Below are 13,534 nucleotides of genomic sequence, written 5' to 3'. Positions count from 1 at the left end.
CACATCTGATAGTTTTTGAAGAGGTCACCAAGAGAATTGATGAGAGCATGAGCTTGGATGCAGTCTATCTGGAATTTAGCAAGACCTTTGACAAGATCCCACATGGAAGATGAGAGCATATGCAATCCAAGGTGAGCGAGCCAATTGGATTCGAAATTGGTTTGGAGGGAGCAGTGAAAGGGTAGTTGTGGAGGATGTGCTGGTGCTTGCAGGCCTGCGATCAGTGGAGTAATGCTGGGATCAGTGTTGGGTCCACTGTTGTTTGTTATCGACATTAACAATTTGGTTTACAATGTCATTAACATTGTTAGTGAATATGCAGACAATACCCAAATTGGTGGAAAATCAGACAATAAGGAAGGGCATCTACGATTACAACAGGATATAGATCAGTTGGGAAGGTGGGACAAGGATTGACAAATGGAAGTTAGCTTTGACAAGTTTAAGGTGTTGCCCTTTGATACATTTAACTGGGGCAGGACTTACACTGTACATGGCAGAGCCCTGGAGATTGTTGCACGACAGAGACAACTGGATGTACAAGCGTATGGTTTCCTGAAAGCGGAAGTCAAGTCAAATGGCAGTGTGGTGGAAGGCGGCCTTTGGCACGCTTACAATCATTAGTAAGGCTATCAATTACAAAAGGTGGAATATCATGATGCAGGTGTACAAGTAGTTGCTGAGACCACATGTGGAGTACTGTATGCCATTCTGGTCACCCTGCTATGGGAAGAATGTCATTACATTGGAAAGCATACAGAAGACAGAGAGTCATGGAGTCACACAGCACGGAAACATGTCCTTCTGCCCAATAGTCCATACCGACCAAGGTGTGCCATCTAAGCAATTCACATTATATCCACTCAGAATATATAAACAGAGGAACATCAAAAGTAGCTTACCTTAACATAACCTACAGTGCCATTGAACAATGGGCAAGGAATGAACCACTTTTTAACTACGACCTGCAAAAGAAAGTAGAAAGTGCATTTGACAAGATTTGGCTGACTATAATCCATTTGTTTGCAGAGCCAGAATTAATGAACAGGTTTTTCAGTGATAGGGGTCACTGTTGAGCTGAATTTTACACGACATGTGCATTGCCAACAGAATACTAGTCGTAGCTCAAATTCATGCTGTTTTACCTACCTACTGCTCCACAATCTGAACTCAGAGACTAACTAACAAATTCCTGCCTGTGCTTACAGACTGAGTTGAAGCCTCAAACTGATACATTTGTTCCAGTAACAGTGCATTTACCCATTGAACCACTAGCAGGAGTTTGACTCAATTGCTTTAATTTTTTTGAGGTCAAATATTCAAGCTACTCTAGGGAAATTAAAAATTACCAATGAAGGAGACGAGAAGAATTAAAAATCTACACCTATATCAAGACGCAATATTCAAATTTTAGTCTTAGCAGCAAGAGTGTTCTGTTTGTCCTATTTTAGTATCTTCTGAGAGAGTGGTTTAAAATAAAGTGAAACCAGGATTTTGAACTCAAGCGTCTGCAGATGCTGGAATCCTTCAGCAGTTTGTTTTATACTGAATGGTACAATTGCCATTTTTCCTCCTATTGTAATGTGGTATTTGAGGAGTACATTGGGGCCTCTGTGCTAAGCTTACAATGCTTATAATTGGAAACAGCAGCAAAATAGATTATTTTTACATGGTGATTTGGTTTTCTACACAAATATAGTGAAACTGTAGACCATTTCCAGTCTCAGTGATGTTAAGTTGTACTGAGATACTTTTATAAATGAATTTGAGGACCTGATTTGTATGTTGCTGTTTCAAGTAAATTAGATTGTTAAAAGTCTGGCTGGTCACCAGAAAGATGAATGCCACAATGTTTCAATAAACCTAGGCGAAAAAAAACAAGACTGTGGAACAATAACATAGAAATACAGGGGGAGAAAGTAGATTAAAAAGAATGTATTATTTCTAAAAGCACTTCTAAAAAAACAAAAAAAAATCACAAAAATGCAAATTATAACATTTTAAAAAGACAAAGAAAAAAATAGGTTTTCAATCTTACAGCAGAATTCAGGAATCGTTCTTACACACTCTGGGCCATGTTTTCAATTCAATTGACATCAAACAAATGATATCATCAATTTGCTGTCAATCCTAGTCTGTCGGATTATCCTATTGTTCCCCATTATCTTGCTTCTCCCCATGTTATAGTGGCAAAATTGAAAGCCACTCTCAAAATGCACATTGAAAATAGCCTGTTGTCATATTATTAATCAACTTATCAGGAATTCCTAAACCTGAAAACAACTCGAGTTAAACACGTGAATAGGATTAGAAGAAATTATCTTCATTTAAAATCAAGATAATCTAAAATTCTGCTGGTTCACACCATCCAATTCACCAATCACTCCTGTGTCTGCCAACCCTTCATTGGTTCTCAAATAATCAATACGTTTTAAAGTTCTCACTGTCATTTTAAAATCTCTTATTATTTATGCTCTTTCCATCTCTATCTTCCTCCAATCCCACAATCCTCATTCCTTCAAATATAGCCTCTGATCATCAGAGTTTAATTGCTCTGCCAAAGATGTTCATGAGGTTCAATTGCTAAGGCTCCAAGCACTGCTACTCTTCCCACTAAAATTTTCACACATAAGTTATAGGTGTAGAATCTGGCCATTTGGCTCATCGTGTCGACTCCACCAATCATGGCTGATCTCGGCCTCCTTATCCCATGTTCCTGCCTTCTCCCCATAACCCTTGACACCCATTCTAATCACGACTTGGTCTATCTCAGCCTCAAAAATATCAACTGACTTGGCCTCAACAGCCCTCTGTGGCAATGTTCCACAGATTAACTACCCTCTGACTAAAGAAGTTCCTCCTCACCTCCTTTCTAAAAGAGCACCCTTTAATTCTGAGGCTGTGACCTCTGGTCCTAGACTCTGCCACCAGAGGAAACATCCTTTCATATCATATCATATCATATATCTACAGCCGGAAACAGGCCTTTTCGGCCCTCCAAGTCCGTTCTATCAATGCCTTTCATTATTCTGTAAGTTTCAATGAGGTCCCCCCCCTCAACCTTCTAAACTCCAGCGAATCGAGACCCAGTGCTGTCAAACGCTCATCGTATGCTAGCTAACCCATTCATTCCTGCAAACTTCATCTGGACCCTTTCCAGTCAGCACATCCTTCCTTAGGTATGGGACGCAAATTTGCTCACAGTACTGACCAGCGTCTTACAGAACCTCAGCATTACATCTTTATGCATTAGAGCATTTTACACCCTCTCCTGCATTCTTCCTCTCAAAACTTGCTACTATAACCAAGCTTTCAGTCACCAGCTCGAATAACTCCTTTTGAAACTCTGCAAAATTTAGTTTTATAAAATTACATTGAAATTCCTGGCTGTTTTTTTTTAAATATGTTAAAGGTTACTTTTTAAATAGAGGCCATTGCTAGCACTTACAAACTTCATTTCCATCCTAGCACATCTTTAAAAGATACAGTGCCACAAGCAAAAAAATCTAACTAATTCTTTTCCGAGCTTTTGGCTGAGTTTATTACCATTTACGTCTGCTGGAAAAAGCATGTCATTAAAAGGTAACAGAACTGAAAGCTTAAACATTTTCCTTTCTCCCTCACATTATTCATCAAAACTTCTCAATCCTTCACTTCTTACAGAAATTTCAGCAAAGCAGGTGGCAAATAAATTTGCTTCTGCGTCTGATTTGCACCCCCTTGGAAACTCCAAACGATCACTCGGTAACTCTATTGTTAGAACTCAAGTTCAAAATCCTTCTCACCACTGAATGGAATTGAATACAGGTGACTGAAAGTGCCACTGTCCCGTCAGAAAAAAAAGTTTATTCTCAAGGTTTCAAATAAAAGCAGCTTCTGCACAAATTTTCAGATGTTTAACTGACATGATTGATCATCAGCACTTAGTATGACCAAAATAAGATGATTTAAGATAAAGGATGGCAAGGTAGTGGGAATGACAATGGAGATAGTTTAATGAAAACGCAGATAGTTTAATGAAAATCTAAATAAGAGCCAACAATGAAAATATATGTTCTTAGTCAGATCGCTATTTTAATTTATAACAAGTCTGAAGAAGAAATTACATATTCCACAATCTAAATAAAGAATATGTGAAAACTGTTTCAGATTTTTTACTTTAGTTGATAAATGGTGATACCGACCAACAAACACTCTGCAGTACAACAAAGAAATAATTTTCAGAGAATCATTAAAATAAAATGCTTTCCTGAAGTAACTGCTCTTACATCGTTGACAGAACCAAATAAATATTTTAAAAGGAAAATCATTGAAAGACCAAAAGGGAAATGGTACTAAAATAGACAGCAGTGGAAGTATTAACTCAACAGATATGTTGATTGATCTCCTTTTATGTTGCAAATTCTATCAATCATAAACAGAAACGATCACATATTTGGAAGTTGTGAAGGTGGTTCTAAACAAATTATTCCAGGATTCCTTCCAAAGAGAATAACATAGAAGAACAAAACAAGCTAATTATCTATCTATCTATCTATCTATATAATACTAAAACTCTGCGGTCCAACATTCCGTATGTATGTATGTATATGTGTATGTACGGAAGATTACTTACAAACCCTACTCCTCCTAGACGGTACACCAAAGCGCTACGATTTTTGTACCGCCGTATTCACCATTAACCTGGGCAACTATTGTAAGTACTTTCGTTCAAATTGAAGCTACCTTTTTAAAGCTAGAGAGATATTAAAGTTTAAATTTTCATTTTCTTCAAGGGGCTACATTTGTTTCCAAAAGTTTACAGAAAAGGATTTAGTTTTCAGCAAGGATTTAGTTTTCAGCTTGTGACGGCGGCTACATTGTTTCGAAAAGCTTCCAAGAAGTCTTTTTTGTTATTGCAAGTCAAGTCAAGTCAAGTCAAGTCACTTTTATTTGTATAGCACATTTAAAAACAACCCACGTTGACCAAAGTACTGCACATCTGATTAGGAAAAAAACCCAAAACATCTGATTAGGAAAAAAAAAAAAAAAAGAAGGCTATAGTGGTCACTTGACATACACAGATCAGGAGGACAGAGTAAGAGTGGGGCTGGGGGAGGAGAGAATGGGGGGTGTGGGGACGGGCCCAACGGGCCCTCCCCAACGGGCACACTTGGAGAGTAAGAGTGGGGCTGGGGGAGGAGAGAATGGGGGGTGTGGGGACGGGCCCAACGGGCCCTCTTTTCCGGGCCCAACGGGCACACTTGGAGAGTAAGAGTGGGGCTGGGGGAGTGAGAATGGGGGGTGTGGGGACGGGCCCAACGGGCCCTCTTTTCTAGTATAATACTAAAACTCTGCGGTCCAACATTCCGTATGTATGTATGTATATGTGTATGTACGGAAGATTACTTACAAACCCTACTCCTCCTAGACGGTACACCAAAGCGCTACGATTTTTGTACCGCCGTATTCACCATTAACCTGGGCAACTATTGTAAGTACTTTCGTTCAAATTGAAGCTACCTTTTTAAAGCTAGAGAGATATTAAAGTTTAAATTTTCATTTCTAACCCTTTTCTTCAAGGGGCTACATTTGTTTCCAAAAGTTTACAGAAAAGGATTTAGTTTTCAGCAAGGATTTAGTTTTCAGCTTGTGACGGCGGCTACATTGTTTCGAAAAGCTTCCAAGAAGTCTTTTTTGTTATTGCAAGTCAAGTCAAGTCAAGTCAAGTCACTTTTATTTGTATAGCACATTTAAAAACAACCCACGTTGACCAAAGTACTGCACATCTGATTAGGAAAAAAACCCAAAACATCTGATTAGGGAAAAAAAAAAAAAAAGAAGGCTATAGTGGTCACTTGACATACACAGATCAGGAGGACAGAGTAAGAGTGGGGCTGGGGGAGGAGAGAATGGGGGGTGTGGGGACGGGCCCAACGGGCCCTCCCCAACGGGCACACTTGGAGAGTAAGAGTGGGGCTGGGGGAGGAGAGAATGGGGGGTGTGGGGACGGGCCCAACGGGCCCTCTTTTCCGGGCCCAACGGGCACACTTGGAGAGTAAGAGTGGGGCTGGGGGAGTGAGAATGGGGGGTGTGGGGACGGGCCCAACGGGCCCTCTTTTCTAGTATAATACTAAAACTCTGCGGTCCAACATTCCGTATGTATGTATGTATATGTGTATGTACGGAAGATTACTTACAAACCCTACTCCTCCTAGACGGTACACCAAAGCGCTACGATTTTTGTACCGCCGTATTCACCATTAACCTGGGCAACTATTGTAAGTACTTTCGTTCAAATTGAAGCTACCTTTTTAAAGCTACAGAGATATTAAAGTTTAAATTTTTCATTTCTAACCCTTTTCTTCAAGGGGCTACATTTGTTTCCAAAAGTTTCCAGAAAAGGATTTAGTTTTCAGCAAGGATTTAGTTTTCAGCTTGTGACGGCTACATTGTTTCGAAAAGCTTCCAAGAAGTCTTTTTTGTTATTGCAAGTCAAGTCAAGTCAAGTCAGTTTTATTTGTATAGCACATTTAAAAACAACCCACGTTGACCAAAGTACTGCACATCTGATTAGGAAAAAACAAACAAACATCTGATTAGGGAAAAAAAAAAAGAATGAAGGCTATAGTGGTCACTTGACATACACAGATCAGGAGGACGGGCCCAACGGGCACACTTGGAGAGTAAGAGTGGGGCTGGGGGAGGAGAGAATGGGGGGTGTGGGGACGGGCCCAACGGGCCCTCTTTTCCGGGCCCAACGGGCACACTTGGAGAGTAAGAGTGGGGCTGGGGGAGTGAGAATGGGGGGTGTGGGGACGGGCCCAACGGGCCCTCTTTTCTAGTCATCAATAAAAATAAGGTGTTTGGATGTCAAGTAGAATCATGAAATATGACAGATCATAAGCACATGCTATTCAGGGGTTTTAAATAACTTTCTTCTCAACTTATTGAATGGAGGTAAACTTAAGTGTGTTTATTTGCCATATGCACTGGTTATGTTAAAAGATTGTTTGAAGATCCAGCACTTTAGAATCAAATAATTTTGATCTTACTGCCATGATCATATTGTTAGTTGTATCATTATGATCCGTGTTTGCATACATAAATATCTGTTCATGTTTCAGTCTTCTTCCCGTGGAAAAGTCCAGTTACAACATGTGATCGTAAGAGTTAAGCACTTCACTATGTTATTAAAAGATCTGTGCAGTCCCAGGAGGTAGAAATCAAGTTTGTGCTCCTTTTGATGAGCATGTTATAACAATATTAATTTATAGACTTTTATTTCATAAAATATCCCAGTAAATGAAGAATACGTTGCATCTTACACTTAAAATTGTATTCTTTAACTCGTGTTTCAAAGTGTAGACAAGACAAATGTCAGAAAAGCCGAATGGCTTAAACTGTTAACTAATGTACATAATAGTTTAGTTAAATACGAGTGGATTTTCAGAAGATGCCACTTTGAGAACTACTCTTTTGCACTATAGCTTATATAATTATATTGTACTGTGCTGCCAAAGGATTGTCTGTCTATCAGGATTCTGAATCTGTCTTAGGTTAAGTACTGTCATGGTACATATTTTACACTAATGTTTCATTATCATTGATACCAGTGTAAAATACAACACTTGACAAATAGACAACAGCTGTTCCGTGCAATTCAAATGAAAATGTTCAATAATAATGACAGTTGCCATAAACTTTCCATACCTTCCACCCATTTTGCTGTTAGAACTAATTTTTTTGTAGTTGAATTTCTTAGCCATTGACAGATTGTTATAGGTAGCAGACCAATAGGCCAAGGCAGACCAGTGACAACATGTTGGTGATCTGATGCAGTTTCTCTCGTGTGCTATACAGGTTCAAGTAATTTATTGTGACTTTCTCCCTCCCTCATTACAGAGCTTCTCTTCATAGCTGCGGCAAATGCATTCATCCCAGCCTAAAAAAAATCATTTTCCTTCAATGAAATCTGGAGAAAGACACAGTTCGTGCACAAATATTCACGGTGGTACTGGAGGAAAGATAACTTAAGCTTAAAGTATAAATTCAAATTTTCTTTGCCAGATTATAATAATCAATGGCAATCAATGGTCCACGACATGGTAAAATTCATTTTTTGCATGCAGATCAGTAAGATTATTGCTTTTCATAAGGACAGGTTAATTGGCTTTGGTATAATTGTAAATTGTTCCGAGTGTGTGTAGGATAGTGTTAGTGAGCAGGCATTTCTGGTCGGCGCCGACTCGGTAGGCCGAAGGGCCTCTTTCCGCACTGTATCTCTAAACTAAACTAAACAATCCGAGAAGTACCAAATGCACATAAACAGCCCACTGAGTCCATATGCAAAAGTTGCAAAGTTTTTGGTGCCATTTTCACAGTTCAAGCTGTAACTGGTCATAAAGGCCCATTGCAGTCATAGCCTCCATCTTGCTAATACCCGCGAACTGCATGAGTAACCTACTCCCAGGATCAACAATGCTACTGAAAATTACCAACAAAGATATTCGAGTCACATTAAAGTTATTGAAGTGCAAACTGTTTTTTTAAAAACATCAGACAACAGTAATGACCAAGTGGGAACCGAGGAGATGTTCGTATCACATCTACATAGCAGTGCATTGAAAATCCAGCAGAGACATGATACAAATGATTAGCACCTTTAATATAGTGAACCACCCCTGGTTGCTTCACAGGGACATCATCAAACAAAGCAAAATACTTTGCTTTGCCATTTAAGAAACAACTTAGACATAAATGTAGATTGGTTGGTTAGCAAGTTTGCAGACAATATCAAAATTTGGTGAATTGTGGACAGTGAGGAAGATTTCAGAAGGATTTAGACCAGTCACTGATATGGGGAAAGAAATAGCAGATAAAGTTTAATTGAGCAAATGAATGCGTTGCATTTTGGCCAGTTGGACTCAGGGAGAAAGAACACAGTTATTGGCAAGACTCTTAACAGCTTTGCTCTCCAGAGAGATCTTGCGGTCCAAATCCATAGCACCCTGAGAGTAACCACACAGGCAGATAGGGTAGTAAAGAAGTTGTATAGCATGATTCCCTTCATCAGTCAGGGATTTGAGTACAAGTGTCAGAAAGTCATATTGCAACTTTATAAAACTTTAGCTACGCCGCATTTGGAGTGCTCCTTTACAGGAGGATATGCAGGCTTTGGAGAGAGTGTAGATGAGGTTTACCAGAATGATGCCTAGAATAGAGAGTAATAGCTACAAGGAGAGACTGTAGATTAAGAACATACCCCACTGCAGGCAACTGAGCAGATAAAAATGGAGGCACAGCTGCAGTACAGAGCTGCGCAATGGTGGAGAAGCAATGGCGGGCATAAACAGACCCAAAGATAAAAGCATGTTGAGAAAAATGAGCTGTTTTGGTTTGTTCAGTTACAGTTCAAATGCATGTCCAGCATTTACCTCATATTAAGATCTGAAGCACCTGTGGCCATGTGGGTACTTGTATTCAGGAACTCTGCGTGTTTAATGTACTGCTGCATATTGGCCTGCTTCTGATCAACCATTTGAAAATTAAACCAGATAGACAGATTTCAAGGTAATAGATATGAAAAAATAACTCACCACTGCAGTAAAATAGACCATGAACAATATGGACAAGCCACTTGTGTAACCAAGAAACTCTATAAAAACAATCAAATGTAAATATTACAGAATCAAACAAAAAATGCATTGTAAAAAAATATTCAGTAATGGGAGGGAGAGAGAGGGAGGGGGAGAGAGAGAAAGGGAGAGAGAGAGAGGGAGAGAGAGAGAGGGAGAGAGAGAGAGAGGGAGGGAGAGAGTGAGGGAGAGAGAGGGAGAGAGAGAGAGGGAGGGGGAGAGAGAGAGGGAGGGGGAGAGAGAGAGGGAGGGGGAGAGAGAGGGAGGGAGGGGGGGAAGGGGAGGGAGGGGGGGAAGGGGGAGGGGGAGACGGGGGGAGGGGGAGACGGGGGGAGGGGGAGAAGGGGGGAGGGGGAGAAGGGGGGGAGGGGGAGAAGGGGGGAGGGGGAGAAGGGGGGAGGGGGAGAAGGGGGGAGGGGGAGGAGGGGGGAGGGGGAGGAGGGGGGAGGGGGAGGAGGGGGGGGAGGAGGGGGAGAGGGAGGGGGGGAGAGGGAGACGGGGGAGAGGGAGACGGAGACGGATGGAGACGGAGAGGAGGGAGACGGAGAAGAGGGAGACGGAGAAGAGGGAGACGGAGAAGAGGGAGACGGAGAAGAGGGAGACGGAGAAGAGGGAGACGGAGAAGAGGGAGACGGAGAAGAGGGAGACGGAGAAGAGGGAGACGGAGAAGAGGGAGACGGAGAAGAGGGAGACGGAGAAGAGGGAGACGGAGAAGAGGGAGACGGAGAAGAGGGAGACGGAGAAGAGGGAGACGGAGAAGAGGGAGACGGAGAAGAGGGAGACGGAGAAGAGGGAGACGGAGAAGAGGGAGACGGAGAAGAGGGAGACGGAGAAGAGGGAGACGGAGAAGAGGGAGGGGGAGAAGAGGGAGGGGGAGAAGAGGGAGGGGGAGAAGAGGGAGGGGGAGAAGAGGGAGGGGGAGAAGAGGGAGGGGGAGAAGAGGGAGGGGGAGAAGAGGGAGGGGGAGAAGAGGGAGGGGGAGAAGAGGGAGGGGGAGAAGAGGGAGGGGGAGAAGAGGGAGGGGGAGAAGAGGGAGGGGGAGAAGAGGGAGGGGGAGAAGAGGGAGGGGGAGAAGAGGGAGGGGGAGAAGAGGGAACATTTTGGAACATTTTGGGGAATAAAACTTTAAGAGCACGAGCAGCTTTTATCATGTACGGAGCTGCATCAATCACAAACAGAAGAACATTTTCATGTTTTATACCTTCTGGCCAAAGTACAGCAAGTGAAGATGTAAACAACTGAGCAAAAGTTGAGCTGTTTGACTTCTCCAATACTTCCAATATTAACAAATACCCCTTTGATGGTTGACCTGCCTCCAGTGTACCGATGACCACATTGGCAACATATCTCCCCACAGCATCGGTTGTCTCGTCTATTGAGATCCACATTTTGCAACTTCATCTCTAATTTTCTGCACAACAATGTTGAAGTTGCTGTCAACATAATTTTTCCGATAACTCTGTGTTCCTCTGTGTATTTCTCTAAAAAACCTCCGAGAGATTTGTTTTCCAATTTCCACAGTGGAATTCCAGCATCAATGAATCCCTTGCACAGATCACTCGAAAACTCAGATTTGCAACTGGAGCCAGCAATAAATGTAGTGAGGAGACAAGCTTGCGTATTTCCCGCCTTCACTTTCTCTGCCGCCGACTTGTGTTTAGCTATCTGTACATGCTGCGAGACAAAATATTTCTTCTCATGATTCACTGCTTTCTCACATGCTTTGCAAAACAGCACACAGTTGTCTGTAGAGAATATATCACTCCCATACACTCTCATCAAATTGTTCAGTTTTTTACAAGGCGTTGACTTTAGGCATTTTGACACTTGCAGGGGTAGATCCTACAGGAGCGGGGATTAAGACCTCTACAGGCAGGCCAAGTATAAGCTGAGAAGAGGAATCAGAGCTGCCAAGGAAAGGTACTCTGAGAAGTTGAGGAGCAAGTCCTCAGCTAATGACAATAGACAATAGACAATAGACAATAGGTGCAGGAGAAGGCCATTCGGCCCTTCGAGCCAGCACCGCCATTCAATGTGATCATGGTTGATCATTCTCAATCAGTACCTTCTTCAGTCTGGAAGGGCTTGCAAGAAATCACCAACTACAAGAGGAAAACCCCCGGTTTCGCCCCGGTGGTGGAAATTTTCTGGTAAGTTACGTTAATACGACAAAAAAAGGCTGATTTAGGCACTCGATCATGAAAAGGCATTATTTTGCTGAAATCATCAAAAAAGGCATGAAAAGGCACTTATGGCAAAATCCTGGCTCTCCTTTTGACCTTATGACTTAATGGCCAGCAGATTCAGTGGGCTGAAGGGCCTGCTTCCTTGCAATATTTGGGAAAGAGCAGGGGATGGAGGCAAGGGGGAAAATTGGCCCACAAGGAGCTTCGTCACGAAGCATCAACTGTGTACTTCCCTCCACAGGACCCAATGAATTCTTCCAACAGCTCGATTTTTGCAATAGAAAAAGCATTGAAGTTATGAGATGAATAGTTCCTATAGAGGTGCATTTTTCATCATCTGAATGTGTCCGGGTTTACATTTAAAATGCATTAACTTCTGGAGTTTCCTCCAGCATCTTTCATTCATCGTTTTTCTTTTCTTTTTAAAACACTTGTATTTGCAAAGAATATAAATTGCCTTAAATAATTCACTTTTTTTTTTGAGAAAACAAAACATGCTGGGACTGTCTATTTGCATCCGGTAACTTTACTGCAGCGAAGTAAAAGATAGGGTTGAAAGCTTTGCAACCCTAATATTTAATTTTCTCGCTCTCTCTCCCTTTTTTTTGTCGGGTCTCTCCACGCCCGGCAACGGGTCGACGGCTTGCCGGGCCTGCAGGAAAGTTAGTTGGGGGAGGCTGGCTGGGCCCGCAGCAGAGGTTTGCACCCAGCGGGTCAGTTGGGGACGGTTGCCGGGCCCGCAGCAGAGGTTTCCACCCAACGGGGGTTGCCCCGCCCGCAGCAGAGGTTTCCACCCAGCGGGTGCACGCCCGTCTAGTAGTAGTGCCAAAAAGGGTCAATCAATCACATTTTAATTGCTCCAGTCTCCTCAGATCACATGGAGAATTAAAAATTCAGCAATTTGGAAAAGCAAGCAATTTGAAAAATCCTAATTTAGAAATGGCCATCTTAACCACCAAAAAAAGGAGATATCCGTAGCCTGTGCTATCACTAATGGTAACATTAATGTTTAGGGCGATAGTTGCTGCCTGGGTTCGATCCTGACTACTAGTGCTGTCTGTACAGAATGTGTACGTTCTCTCTGTGACCTCGTGAGTTTTCTCCAGGTGTTTCGGTTTCCTCCCACATTGCAAAGATGTGCGGGTTTGTAGGATAATTGGCTTCTGTAAATTCTCCCTAGTGTGTAGGACAGAAATGGTGCACAGGTGATCGTACTAAAGTAAACTAAAGCTGTTCCACACATACCAATCTAAGAAATGTAATAATTATAATACTGTAATTGTTCTCCTTCAAAACCTTTTTTTTTTAATGGTCATAGTACTTTTGGAAAGTTGAAGCTGCTAACATTCTTCCAACATTTGCCTGCTCCTGGAATCCCTAATTTTACTGGAATGGGTTGGATGTTCCACAAATTAGTTCCAATCTTCACCAATGTCTCTGAACCGGTAATTTAAACTTTACTTTCATATGTCTACATATTACTAATGGAGCCCGATTAGCTAAGTAAAAGCCAGAGTAGGGTGGAGGGAGAGGGAATGCAAATGGAAAGGTGTCTACGAAATGGGAGTCAAGACTGTTTAATGGAGTATCTGTAGAATTGAAGTTCCAAGAAGATAATGAGGCAACTGGAAAAAGGAATATTGGAAGTGGCAGAAAAGATAATAAAGGGAGCAAGATGGGAAAGGCTAAACAAACGGTTACTAATATTACAGAGATTTGTGGACACGGCCC

The 13,534-nt window shown here is 42.0% G+C and overlaps 1 protein-coding gene across 1 annotated transcript in view; it reads right to left on the bottom strand.

The window, feature by feature from the left end:
- Positions 1-13,534, bottom strand: part of slc38a6 (solute carrier family 38 member 6) — a 57,961-nt gene that overhangs the window by 14,557 nt on the left and 29,870 nt on the right. The window contains exons 8-9 of the mRNA XM_078406760.1: positions 9,579-9,637; positions 903-965 (exon numbers count right to left, since the gene is read on the bottom strand). Coding sequence (XP_078262886.1) covers positions 903-965; positions 9,579-9,637 — 122 coding nt within the window. The remainder of the gene's footprint in view (positions 1-902; positions 966-9,578; positions 9,638-13,534) is intronic.

The sequence above is a fragment of the Rhinoraja longicauda genome, chromosome 10, assembly GCF_053455715.1.
Source record: "Rhinoraja longicauda isolate Sanriku21f chromosome 10, sRhiLon1.1, whole genome shotgun sequence".
NCBI classification, from domain to species: domain Eukaryota; kingdom Metazoa; phylum Chordata; class Chondrichthyes; order Rajiformes; family Arhynchobatidae; genus Rhinoraja; species Rhinoraja longicauda.
The sequence above is the reverse complement of the archived record's forward strand: the minus strand, read 5'-3'. Positions and strand labels throughout refer to the sequence as shown.